The following is a 13,999-nucleotide window of genomic DNA, read 5'->3' on the forward strand; positions in this document are numbered from 1 at the left end:
ATTCTCTCTGTAAATTGCTTCGATTGTTTGATCGTAACAAACTAGTAGTTGCTTTTATTCAGCCTTCCACTTTTCATTTCGTAACCATACCCACGTTCAATACCATAGTTCTTTACCTTCAAGAGAAGATCTTCCAACTCCTCTTTTAATATTGAAGCCTTTGTGTAGTTCATCTTCTCTATAGGGCCCCTGGACCACTCTTGTTGGCTCTCCACATTCTTATTCATCTCCTTGAGTTTATTTTTCAAGTTTAACGCAAAATCCAGCTGGTCTTGTAGAGTATTGAGTTGTGCGTTAAGTTTTCTAGAATTGACTTTTAGGAACGTCTGCACATACTTGTCATCAATGCCTGATGATAATGGTGATGGAGGCTTTTCTTCCCCAACATATTTGTTAATGGTTTCATTTACATTTGGATGACCAAAAGAGTAAGGCTTGCTACCTATAGGGTTAGAGGAGAGAAATCAGTAATAGAAAATATGGCAAGAGGAGAGAAATCAATTTATCTACTGTTATAACGTCTCCCGTGTCATGAATTATTTTTATATATGATGCTTTAATTTTACTTGAGATTAAGTATCATGTTCAAACTCTTGGATTTGCATGTTTAATTATGAACCGCATGTACATTTACATATATTTGTTGATGTTATATATTATGTATATCTAGATAACCAAAAAAAACTTAAGGCTTGTTACCTGGTGAAAAAATGATGATGCCATCTTCAGCACCATTCATAGCAGCAAGCTCGTTTGCTTTCTTGAAGACACCATTTCAGCATTGAGGTCACTTGTCGATTATTCTGATTTTCTATCTTCGCAAGAAAAATACTTTTGCGATCCTTAATAAACCTAGTACTCATTCTCCAGGATGATAATGATATAACTTGTACTCCCTCTGTTTTAATTTATGTGAACCCATTTGACTGGGCACAGAGTTTAAGAAAAGAGAGAAGACTTTTGAACTTGTGGTGTAGAATGAAGCACATATATTTTGTGTGGCTATAAATCATTGCATAAAGGTAAATTGTTTCCAAATAAGGAAAGATGTCATTCTTTTTGGCACGGACTAAAAAGGAAATAGGTTCACATAAATTGAAACAGAGGGAGTATTTATTACTAAAAGTTACTCTATGATATGAACTTTGTAATGCAGAAGCCTAGTATTTATAGATTTTTTCCAACATCTTTGGTTTTTCAGCTTTGGTAGTTCATAGAGATGAATCCAGTTTATTTTCTTTAGTGTTCACATGTTATGAGGCAAGTAAATTTAGATATTTAATTATAGTGGTGACTGTACTCTCCATTTTTCAAAAGAATTTCAAAATTACCTCTACAATATTGTGACGGTCAAGTCAATTTTCAGGCCCAGCCCAGACCAGTAGTGATTTGATATTCTAAGATTATTAGTATTTGATACTCTCTTAATAATATCCCTTAATTTGCAAATGAATGAATAAGTATTCCAGTTTAGTTTACCATTATTTTTATTTTTACTCTTTTTTTTTTTTTTACTATTTCTAATTTTTGGTAATTTTTCGAGTTGCCGCTGAAAATTATGGCATATTTTTATATATATTCTCTTTTTTATTATTTCAATTTTTGATAATATTCGAGTTGTCGTGGAAGATTTGGACATGTTTCAATACTCCTACTTCCGTTTACCGTTGCTTTTATTTATATTCTCTTTTTTGTTATTTTCCTATTTTTGGTAATATTCGAGCTGTCGCGGAGGATTAGGATATGTTTTAATATTTACATCAAATCAGTGAAGGTTATATGTCAGTTATCTTTTACATACAGTTTAATCACGTAAATATAGTTAATTAATATATATATATATATATATATAATTACCTTAATTTATTATTTAACCATACAAATAGATGTGATTCGATACAAGCATCAATATTTGGATATATAATTAAGTTATTTTCTCTTAAGAATTGGCATAATTAGAAATATTGTTTCATGAAAGCAGGTATTATACATTTCTTTCTTTTTTCTTTCTCTGATAATGGAGAAATCCCCAAAAGTCAATGACTACGTATAGTTTGAAACTCATTGGATAAAGTTATTTCTGTTCTTTTCCCATTCTGCTAAATATGCTCTAGTCTCTTAAGTATCTACTAACGCTAATATAAGACCTAGATACTTATTCAACTCCCCACCATCACGAAAAGCTTATTAGACTTTATAAGATTTAGATGCTTTAAACATATACAGATAAAAAAATATAAAATCATGTCAATATTCACACTTAAAGAAATAGTATACTAAAACAATCCAAAAAATGGGAATAGTCACGTGCGTAAGGTAATTCGGACACCATTATTATTAAATAAATTGAGATGATTCAAACTGTAACAGAACTTAAAATTTTGTTATTTAAACCTGCGAAATAGTATGCAAACAACCAATAGATTTTCATATATTCCTTTTTTTACCAAAAGCAAGTGTTCCATGTGGGTGTTGCAATTAGAAAAAAAAAAACTTTCTTATCAATTAGCAAGTACTACTTTAAAAAAAAAAACTTAACAACCTTTGGAATCATACTATTTGTGGTTTCTTGATGTATCCATGTCATAATAATAATAAGTCCTATAAACACCTTCGTTATCAGTCAGATTGCTAGGGCTTTATAGAATATAAGTTTGGATTTAAATTATTTTTTACTGATGCTGGAATAATTTATTTGATAAAGAAGAATTAGCCTAAATAGCCGCTCACGCGCAATCACTTAAATTAAAAATAGTAGGCAAAAATATGTGTGTGTGTTTCATGTATAATATATGTCAAATCATATATAATCAGTAAATAATTTATATATACCAAAAAAAAAAATAGTAAAGTTGACTGCTATTTGTTCAAAATACCAATTAATATGGCAAATGCATACTTGCAGGAAAGTAGGAAAGAACATGTAGGTTATGCTTATCTAAATATCTTATCAGTTTCTTTTTAATTATCTATCTCTTTCCTAATGTGCTTATTAGAACCATAGAAAGTTATACGTCATTTTAATAAGATGTGATGTAAGATCAACACTCCTACTAAAACAACATTGAATTTGAAGAAATGAGCCTCAACATATCAGATAGAAAGTTATATGTTGTGTGCTAGCCCTCGTACAGTTAGAACTCTTCCTTTTTTTTTTTTTGGGGGGGGGGGTTTGGGGGGAGTGCCGTGGAGGAAAATTAGACCTAAAATGACCTTGTTTCCGTGGAAAATATAATCAGGCTTAGATTTAAAGCAAAGTACAAGGCAAAATAAAACAATAATAACATGTGCTTACAATGTAATATACAGTTAATTCTTAAAAAAAAGATGATTATTTCATGTACAGATTAAATCAATCACGTCTTGCAGCCATATAAGAATCTAGCACACGGCATGATAATTATATATGCAGGAACACTGTGATTTTTTCTTCTACGAGATTGTTTCTAATGTCTTGGTTTATGATATATAAATATATAATTAATTATCAGCTCTTACAAACTTTACGATCTTAATTAAGAGGTCCCTTCGTTATGTAACGACCCAACCGATCGTTTCGCCTTCTACAACCCTGTTCCCCTAAATAAGACTCCCCATATGTGCTTTTACTGTTTTATGACTTGCGAGGGTGATTAGTTCAGGAATTTAAAGGGTTCAGGTTGAAAACGGAACACTTGGTTCCTTAGTTTGGCTTTAAAAAGGTAAATTTGACTTCGGTCAACGTTTTGAGTAAATTTCCTCGAAATCGGGATTTGACAGTTTCAATAGGTTTGTATGATGATTTTGGACTTGGGCGTATGCTCGAATCGGGTTTTGGACAACCCGGCAGTGTTTCCGCGCTTAATAGTGAAAATTGGATGTTTGAAGGTTTAAAGTTCTTCAAATTTGGTTTGGAGTGGGTTTTGGATTAATCGAGGTCCGTTTGAAATTCTGAGCCTGAGAATAGTTCCGTATGGTGATTTAAGACGTGCACACAAAATTTGATGTCATTCCGAGTAGGTTAAGTATATTTCGGCATGTTCGGAGTACGCTTGAAGAACTTGAAGTTTCTAAGTTGAATCAATTTGGTTTGGGATATGATTCTTAGTTTTGATATTGTTTTATGCATTTCGAGAGTTCGAGCGAGTCCGTTTTATGATTTCAAACTTGTTGGTATGTTCGGATGGGACCCCGGGGTCCTCGGGTGTTAATCGGATGAGGCACGGACCAAGTTTGGACTTATGAGCAACAGATGAAGCTTTCAGCCTCTGGTGCAATCGCACATGCGCTTGGCCAGCCGCAGGTGCGAGCCACGAGCCGTAGAAGCGAACTAATGAGGGCAGCCTAGTGATCGCAGACGCGGAGGATTTGGCGCACCTGCGAGCGCGCAGGTGCGAAGGAAGGGACATAACTTCTACCGCGGCTTGCAACCCAGTTTAAATATTTCACATCATGTAAAAATACTAGGATCTCGTCCTCAAATCCGAATCACAATTTTGTTGCACATAGTGCCAATTGAAATTTTTAATTTCCTTTCTTTCTTCTTTTCAATATATTTCATAAATAATTTTCACAACATATAATGAACTTCACACCGGTAGGGCGTATGATTCATAAATATTGGAATCAATTATTCTGAAACACATTAAACCCATTGTATTGAATAATAAATTTTTACTTTTGGACTTATAGCCCTCAATGGTGCACAAAAATAAAATGATAGACACAGACTCACATCTTTAAATCTCCCAACAGGGATACACATATAAGTGGGTCATAAATTTACGAAGCTCACCCATAAGTGGAGCATAATTAGAGGATTCACCTCAATATTCAGAACCGAATCAAATTAAGGAAAATATCCTTTTATAATAAAAATTAGGATCGTACTTGTAACGACACCATCTGGTATATTGGCCTCAGCCAAATCATAGTGATTAAATCAACGGGTTGGACCTCCACCTCTTAGGAGCCCACTACCTGCCTGTCCTCCAGGTCTAGCTGACTGTGCACGTGGAGTATCAACTGGAATAAAGCTTGTAGCTAGAGTGTTCTGATTAAATACACCCCTCCTAAGTCTGGGACAATCTCTCATGATATGCCTAGTATCACCACACTCATAACAACCCCTCTGAGGTTGCGGCTGCTCGTACTGAGTTTGTGCCGGATAACTGAAATAACCACTGTAAGAATCTCGTGTCGGTGGTGCACTGTAAACTGGAGCACTCCGAGTATTCTGATGTGCGGACTGAGCTGATCGACTGCTCGAGCCTCCGCTATAATGGGTTCTAGCTGAAGAGTAAAATCTACTGAACCCTCCAGATTTTCGAGACCTTTTGGCCTCCTTAGACTCCCTTTCCTCGCCTAAAACACCCTCAATCTTCCTTGCATTCTCCACTACTTGTTGAAATGGAGTATCAGTTTGCAACTCTCGAGCCATGCATATTTTAATATCATAATCGAGCCCCTCAATAAATTTGCGGACCTGTTCTCTGATTGTAGGAACTAAGATAGGTGCATGACGGGCTAACTCACTGAACCTGATAGCATATTCTGACACTGCCATAGTGCCCTGACGCAACCATTCAAACTTTGTGCGCCACGCATCTCTGAGAGTCTAGGGAACAAACTCTTTCACGAATATTTCTGAAAATTGAGCCTAAGTTGGTGGTGTGGCATCGGCTGGTCTACCTTCTTCATAGATTTTCCACCACCGATACGCTGCGCCTAATAGTTGAAATGTAGTAAATGCAACTTCGCTCACCTCCACAATACCCATGGTGCGGAGAATATAGTGACAATTTTCTAGAAATTCTTGGGCATCCTCTGTAGTTGTGCCAGTGAAAGTTGGTGGACTATACCTCTTAAACCTTTCAAATCTCTTTTGTTCTTCTTCTGATGCCTCGGGCATGACCTCAGGCCGAACCGGAATAACAGGTTTTGCCGGTACTACACCTGGAACCTGACCAATGTGAACTCGTTGCTCTGGAGTTGTGGTAGGAGTCTGAGCTACTCCCCCAATCTGCGGAATGTTTGGTGCAACAGAGATCAATCCCGCTTGAGTTAATGTACCAAACATACTCAGGAACTGTGCCAAAGTCTCCTGAAGTCCGAGGGTAATAACAGGTGCTTCTGGTACCTGTCCCCCAACTGGAGCTACTGGTGGTTCCTCAACTGTTGTTCTGACAGGTGCTCTAGTCGTAGCACGAGCCCTTCCTCGGCCTCTACCTCGACCCCGGCCTCTTGCAACCCTAGCAGTATTTGTGGATGTCTGCTCAGCTAACCCAGTAGCACATGTCCTCACCATCTGTGAGAGAATGGAGATACAAAGGTTCAAATTCCAAATTCAACAAATTCTGAACGACATAAATGAAAGAAATGGAAATTTCCTAACAGTTCTGTAGTCTCTCGAAGATAAGTACAGACGTCTCCGTACCGATCCGCAACTTTACTAGACTCGTTCGTGACTCATAGAACCTATGAACCTAGAGCTCTGATACCAACTTGTCACGACCCAAAATCCCACCACAGGCGTCGTGATGGAACCTAGTCTCTAAGACTAGGTAAGCCGATTTAAATTACCTTTTGAAGCCATTTTTTTTTGAAAACTAACATCAGAAATAATTACAATACACAACCTCCCAAGACTGGTATTACTGAGTCACGAACTCTAACTGAATACATAGAATGATCACGAGGACCGAATATAAAATACTGTTTGATTATAAGTTAACAGTACAATGAAATGAAAAGACTCCAAGGGACTGCGACCACCAATCAGCTCTACCTTGAATCCTTACGATCCCGTTTTAACTGTGCTCAAGTCCGTTATCTTTAATACCTGGCTCTGGACAAAAATATGCAGAAGTGTAGTATGAGTACGCCATGGTCGGTACCCAGTAAGTATCAAGACTAACCTCAATGGAGTAGAGACGAGGTACAGTCAAGACACTCACTAGTCTAATAACCTGTGCGATATAATATACAAAATAATAGGAAACAATAACCATAGGGCAACATGAAACAACCAGTGATATGCACAGCAGACAACAAGAATACCATTAATATCGCTCAACGATTAATAAGTATAATTACACCCAATTAAATCAAGTCCTTCAAATAAATGTCTTTCACATATAATGCTTCCAAATAATTCTCTTTCAAATATAATTTTCTCAAATAATTATTTTTCAAATATAATTCTTTCAATAAATCTTTTCAAATATAATTTTCTCAAATAAATATCTTTCAAATACAATTCTTTCATATAATACTTTCTAAGTAAAAATCCTTCCAAATAAATATTTTGAATATAATTCTTTAAATTAAAAAGTCACCATGTGACACCTCTTTTCATAATCATAAAAATACGGGTGTCAGCCCATTTTTATATTTTTCATAAACACGGGTTTTAGCCCATTTTTCATGTTTCCACGGCACCTCGTGCCCAGAATTAAATCATCATATTTCCTTGGCACCTCGTGCCCTCATTTCATATCACAACTGCACGGACTACTCACGTGCCAAATATCATTATCATTTCATCACAGCACCTCGTGCCCACATTTTATATCTCAACTGCACGGACAATTCACGTGCCAAATATCCTCATTATTTACTCACGGAACCTCGTGCCCACATTTCTTTTTATAATCCGCCTGGCCATAGTCACAGGCTCTCAATTTCAACATAAATCAGATTATCATCAATTTACCGACAACAAGACAAATTGTACAAGGTATAAAAATAAACACAAGAAAATCACAACATCACATGAAAATCATCAACACCATAACTCCATGTTATCACATATCGTCCCTGATAATAGACACCCTTATCGCTCCTATTACCACCCTTATCGCTCCGCCCAGACAATATCCCAACAAACACAACAGTGAAATGTCACCCTTATAACCCCATAAAATCAACGGTGAAATGCCACCCTTATCTCCCCAAAATAACAATTCACACAACACAACAATTCACACGGGAAATTATCACAACAACATAACAAAATTAATTCATATCACAATTTTCCCAATGGCCACAACCAAATTCCAAAGATATAACGAAATCAATTAATTTCACAACAAATAATCCAAGGCTCCACAAAAAATGTATATAACACCCAAAAACAATCAATAGAGATAGAAATTACTCAGCATAAAGCAAAACCTTTATTAATGCATGTTTAGATAATTATATTAATACTTATTCTTAAGCTCGCTTAAATTAATTATTTGCCTAAGAAAATTCATATTGGAATTAATTTTCAAAAAATATTAAACCAACAATACTCACGAAATTTCATAAATATTTCAAGTAACAATCACATCAAATTATCATATAAAAACAAATTCAACAATAAGGATTTAGGCATGGCAAACAAATGATTTAATAGTTTTCCACAATTTTCCAATTTACTACACAATAATGCCTAAGACTTTAATTCAATGAATTTTGCACGTATAAGCCCGAGTACGTACTCGTCACCTCGCGTACACGACTTTTTACATTTCACAAACGTCACATAAGACTCAATGCCTAAGAGGTAATTCCCCTACTCGAGGTTAAGCAAGACACTTACCTTATTGAAGTTATGTCGATATTCCAAAATAGCTTTCTTGCTTGAATTTGACATCCGGACAGCTCAAATCTATCCAATTCAATTGTATAATTTCATTAAAATTCATCGGAAATAATTCTGGATAATAACACATCGACTTAAAAATTTATTCCAAAAAGTCAACAAAAGTCAACGCAGGACTTGCCTCTCGGATCCTGACATAATTTTCATGAAATTCGAACACCCATTCCGATACGAGTTCAACCATACCAATTTTATCGAATTCCAATAACAACTCGGCCTCCAAATCTTAAATTATCGTTTTTGAAAGATTTTACAAAAATCTTGATTTTTCCTCTATTAAATCCGAATTAAATGATGGATTCAAAGACATAATCATGGAAATTAATCATAATTGGATAAGAATCACTTACCCCAAACACCCAAGCAAGAATCTCTCCAAAAATCGCCTTCTACCGAGCTCCCAATTTGATTTTTGAGTTATGAACTCAAACCCCCATTTTTGGGACTTTTAATTCTGCCCAGATACACCTTCTTCACGTTCGCGAAGGCCAAAACCCAGCTGCCTCAAATCCTTCTTCGCGTTCGCGTGACCAGAGTCACGTTCGCGTGACCAGAGTCGCGTTCGTGAAGGCCAACTGTTCCTGTCCCATCATTTCCTCTTCGTGTTCGCGACCTCCTCGTCGCGTTCGCGATGACCAGCTGACCAACTCTTTCGTGTTCGTGTTCCGCGCTTCGCGTTCGCGAAGGTCACACGACCTCTGCCCCAACCCTTCCTTTCTTCTTTGCGTTCGCATTGCCTCGGCCGCGTTCGCGAAGGCTTGCCCTGCTCCTTCTTCGCGTTCGCGTCCACATCTTCACGTTCGCGAAGGCTAAACCATCAGCCCCTGAAATTCCTCTTCGCGAACAACTCCCTTCGCGTTCACGAAGAAAGAAACAAGACTTCAGCAACAGCAGTCCAAACAGCTCCAGTTTGGTCCGAAACCACCCCGAAATACACCCGAGGCCCTCGGGACCCCGTCTAAACATACCAACAAGTTTCACAACCTAACACGGACTCGCTCGAGGTCTCAAATCACATCAAATAAGGCCGAAAATACAAATCGCATCACGAATCAAACTTATGAACTTCCAAAACTTTCAAACTTCTAAAACTCGTGCCGAAACCTATCAAAACAACCCGGAATGATGTCAAATTTTGCAGGCACGTCTCAAATTACATAACGGAGTTGTTTCAACTTTCGAAATCGCATTCCGACCCCGATATCAAAAAGTCAACCCCCGGTCAAACTTTTTAAAAATTCGACTTTCGCCATTTCAAGCCTAAATTGGCTACAGACCTCAGATTCACAGTCCGGACACGCTCCTAAGTCCAAAATCACCCACCGGAGCTAATGGAACCGACAAAACTCTATTTCGGAGTCGTCTTCATACACTTCTGACTACAGTAAAAATTCTAAGACTTAAGCTTCTATCTTAGGGACTAAGTGTCCCAAATCACTCCGAATCATCCGTAAATCAAACTCGACCACATACGTGGGTCATAATACATATTGTGAGGCTGCTCGAGACCTTAAGTCACTCAACGGGGCGTAAATTCTTAAAACGACAAGTCGGGACATTACAGGACCGCACCTGCGAGGATTTTTCCGCAGAAGCGGAAGCGCATGTGTGAAAAACCTACTGGGCAGAATGTCTTAAAAACGGGGCTCAACCATTTTGAGCCCATTTTCTCCATTCTTGGGCGATTTTGGAGCTTCTTGAGAGGGGTGTTCACCTAGCAACTTGGAGGTAAGTTAATTCTACCTATTGTGAGTTAGATACATAGATTATAGGTAGATTATAACATGTAAATTATGAAAATCAAGGGTTTAGATAAAAAAACCTCGGTTTTAATAAAAATGAGATTTTAACCACGAAAATGGTTATGAAATGGGATAAAAATTATATATTTGAGTTCTTAAGGTTATGGGTGACAATTCCCTCCAAATATTTCTAGAATCCGGGCACGTGGGCCCGGGGTAAAGTTTAGGAATTTTACCAATTTGGGTTGGGTAATTACTCTAATAGATAAATTATGGAATTTTTAGTATTTATTGATTGAATTATGTAATGTTTGACTAGTTTTGGATTTTTCGGCACCAAACCGAGGCTATAACGTGAAATTGTGATCGGGAAGTGAGCTTTGAGATGAGGTAAGTCTCATGTCTAACCTTGTAAGAGGGAATTTATCCCATAGATGTTTTAAATAAATAATTGGTCCTAATTATGGGGACTACGTACGTACGAGGTGACAAGAGTCCGTGCGTAGCTACTATTATGCTATTGTCCGGGTAGTTTAGTACCCAATTCATGAACTATTTGGAATTTTTGCATCATACTTGATAGTTTAAAATGCCTAAATTATATTAGTATTTGTTGGAGAAATTGTGAAAGATCGCTAGTGAAATTGGTATTATTTTTGTATAAAACCTCAAAAATGTTTTAGTCAAATGCTTATAAAATATCCTTCTCTTCTTGTGGAGCGGGCCGAACGCCTCGGCAGTAGATAGATACATCTATGGTTCGTGTCGCTCGACCTTCGGCAGTGTACACATTATTTCAGATCGAGCCGTACGACCACGGTATAAATCGTGCTTAATAATAACAATTACACGGTGTCTTGACATTATTATTGCATCTTGTGAAGATAAATGACCTATTAGAAATTATTAAATTGTGAAAGAATTATTTATTCCTGTTTGTTAAGGAAATTTGTTATTATTCCCATAAACTGTATTTATTTAAATATTCCTATCTTAATATTATTGACCCATAGTAAGTGTCGAAGTCGAACTCTCGTCACTACTTCTTCGAGATTAGACTTAATACTTACCTGGTATACGTTGTTTACGTACTCATGCTACACTTGCTGCACTTTTTTGTGCAGGATCTGAGACAGTGCATCAGGCAATCCTACAGGCGTGCATCCCAGATATCCCGAGGCTTAGTGGTGAGCTGCTTTCTAAGCCGTTATGTAGTTCCTAGAGTCTCTCCTTTGTATTTGTATTCTATCTATTTCATGTTCATACATTAGTTGAGTTTTGTATAATCTACTAGATGCTCATACACTTGTGACACTAGGTCTTGGCACACACGCTAGTATAATTGTGGTTTTGAACTATTACTTGGTTTTATTTATTTAAACCTTTTACTTTTTTAAATCTTGCAAATAAGGAAAGTTTAATTACTCGAAAACTTATTAAAAGAGGAAATATATGTTTGATTCATTAGTTTGCTTGCCTAGCGGTGACGTTGGGCGACATCATGACCTATAGGTGACATTGGGTCGCGATAACATGGTATTAGAGCACTAGGTTCACGTAGGTCTCACAAGTTATGAGCATGCCTAATAGAGTCTTGCGGATCGGTATGGAGACATCTGTACTTATCTTCGAGAGGCTATAGGGTGTTAGGAAACTACCTTTCTTCATCTCCTATCGTGAAGTTGATGTAATACTAAGTATCTTTCCCTTATTCTCTCACAGATGGTGAGAACACGCTCTACGGAGGTTCCAGACCAGGGAAGAGCTGCCCCTTGTTGCTAGAGGCTGAGGAAGAGGTCGGGGGAGGGCTCCAGCCCGTGGTAGGGGATGAGGACGTCCCAGAGTTGCTCCAGCTATGCTACAAGTAGAGGATCCTATTATTGAGGAGCAGGGCGAGGTGCCTGCGGCACAGCCAGCTTAAGTGGATTTCACAACCGCTTCGGGATTTCAGGAGGTCATGGGTCGTATGCTGCGATTTATGGATACCATGACTCAGGCCGATTTATTTTACGACAAACCCACCCACATATCAAGTGGGAGGGGGAGCACAGACCCCTACCGCGCAGGCTCATGGGCATGCAGCTGTGGTATATCAGACCCAGGGTGCACTACCCATGGGTGGAGCTCAGCAAGTTGCAGCAGCTACACCGGAGCCCATACCAACTGCGGCCATTGATCCGCACAAGCTATTAGACAGATAGACCAAGCTTCATCCTCCTACTTTCGGAGGTGAGCGACACGAGGACCCCGAGGATTTTATTGATCTGTGTAGGGAGAGACTGCACAACATGATGATACTAAAGTCTGATGGGGTGGACTTCACTACTTTTTAGATTGAGGGAATGGTATGTAAGTGGTGGCAGTCACATCTTCTTGGCAGACTAGCAAGTTCCCCTCCTATGACTTGGGAACAGTTCACACACCTCTTCTTGGACAGATACATTCCACCCTCTCAAAAGGAAGAGTTGCGATTCTAGTTCGAGCAGCTCCAGCAGGGTCAGATATCAGTGACCGACTATGAGACAAGGTTCTCTAAGTTGTCTCGCCATGCGCTTCTGATACTACCTACCGAGGTAGAGAGAGTGCAGAGTTTTTTCGCCGGATTGCACTATGGTATTTAGGCCACCATGGCTCGAGAGGTGGAGATAGAGACTTCTTACGGGCTAGTTGTGGAGATAGCTCGAAGGATCAAGGGTGTCGGTCAGCGAAGCCGGGAGCAGGTGGCGAGGGACAAGCGGTTTCGATATTCAAAAGAGTTCAGTGGTGCCCCGGTTAAGGGCAGAGGTCAGTTCGTGAGGGGTCAGTCTAGCAAACCCCTTATCCAGCACCGCCACCTCCTCGGAGTGCTTCTGTGCCACCTTATTTCAGTGCTATGCGAGAGAGTACTTACCGCCCATCAGCTATCCAGGGTTCCTCCAGTGGGTATTCAAACCATCAAGGCCAGATTTCAGGTCACCAGTCCACCGTACTGAAGAGTTGTTTCGAATGCGGAGATTTCGGTCATGTACGGAGAATCTGCCCCAGGCTTTGGAGCAAGGCAGTGCAGCAGGGTCAGCAGCCTATGATTACAGTGCCAATTGTTCCACCAGTCGTTCGGCCGCCCAGAGGTGGAGAGCATGTGGGTAGGGGTCCTCCTAGAGGTGGAGGCCAGTCAGGTGGCGCTCCAGCTAGGTTTTATGCATTTCTGGCTAGACCAGATGTAGTGGCCTCAGATGCCGTGATCACAGGTATTATTTTTGTCTGCGGTAAAGATGCCTCAGTATTATTTGATCCAAGGTCTACGTTTTCATATGTGTCATCTTTGTTTTCTCATTTCCTGGGTATTTCTCGTGAGTCCTTGGGTACTCTTATTTATGTGTCCACTCTTTTGGGCGATTCTGTTGTTATGGATCGGATCTACCGGTCCTGCATTGTTACATTATGTGGTTACGAAACTAGAGCAAATCTTCTGCTGCTTGATATGACCGACTTTGAGATCATCCTGGGCATGGGCTAGTTATCTCCATATCATGCCATCCTAGACTGTCATGCTAGGACTGGTCCCTTGGCAATGCCAGAGTTGCCTAGATTGGAATGGATGGGTTCGTTTCTCAGTGCATCTAGTCAGGTTATTTCCTTTATGAAGTCT

At 38.9% G+C, this 13,999-nt stretch overlaps 1 protein-coding gene across 1 annotated transcript; it reads right to left on the reverse strand.

Moving 5' to 3' along the window:
• Positions 1-41: 41 nt before the first annotated feature.
• LOC104096942 (agamous-like MADS-box protein AGL61) lies at positions 42-739 on the reverse strand. Its single transcript, XM_009603400.1, has 2 exons — positions 700-739; positions 42-442 (listed from the first exon to the last, which is right to left on the reverse strand). The coding sequence occupies exons 1-2, from the start codon at positions 737-739 to the stop codon at positions 42-44; spliced, it is 441 nt and encodes a 146-aa protein (XP_009601695.1).
• Between the last annotated feature and the right edge of the window lie 13,260 nt (positions 740-13,999).

This window comes from Nicotiana tomentosiformis, chromosome 12, assembly GCF_000390325.3.
Source record: "Nicotiana tomentosiformis chromosome 12, ASM39032v3, whole genome shotgun sequence".
In the NCBI taxonomy this organism is placed as follows: domain Eukaryota; kingdom Viridiplantae; phylum Streptophyta; class Magnoliopsida; order Solanales; family Solanaceae; genus Nicotiana; species Nicotiana tomentosiformis.

What these genes read in the sequence shown, in the direction of transcription:
- LOC104096942 (XM_009603400.1), bottom strand. Translation starts at nt 739, where the DNA reads ATGAATGGTGCTGAAGATGGCATCATCATTTTTTCACCAG. An exon ending in CATCATCATTTTTTCACCAG is followed by an intron (nt 443 to 699) that starts GTAACAAGCCTT and finishes CTAACCCTATAG; the next exon opens with GTAGCAAGCCTTACTCTTTT.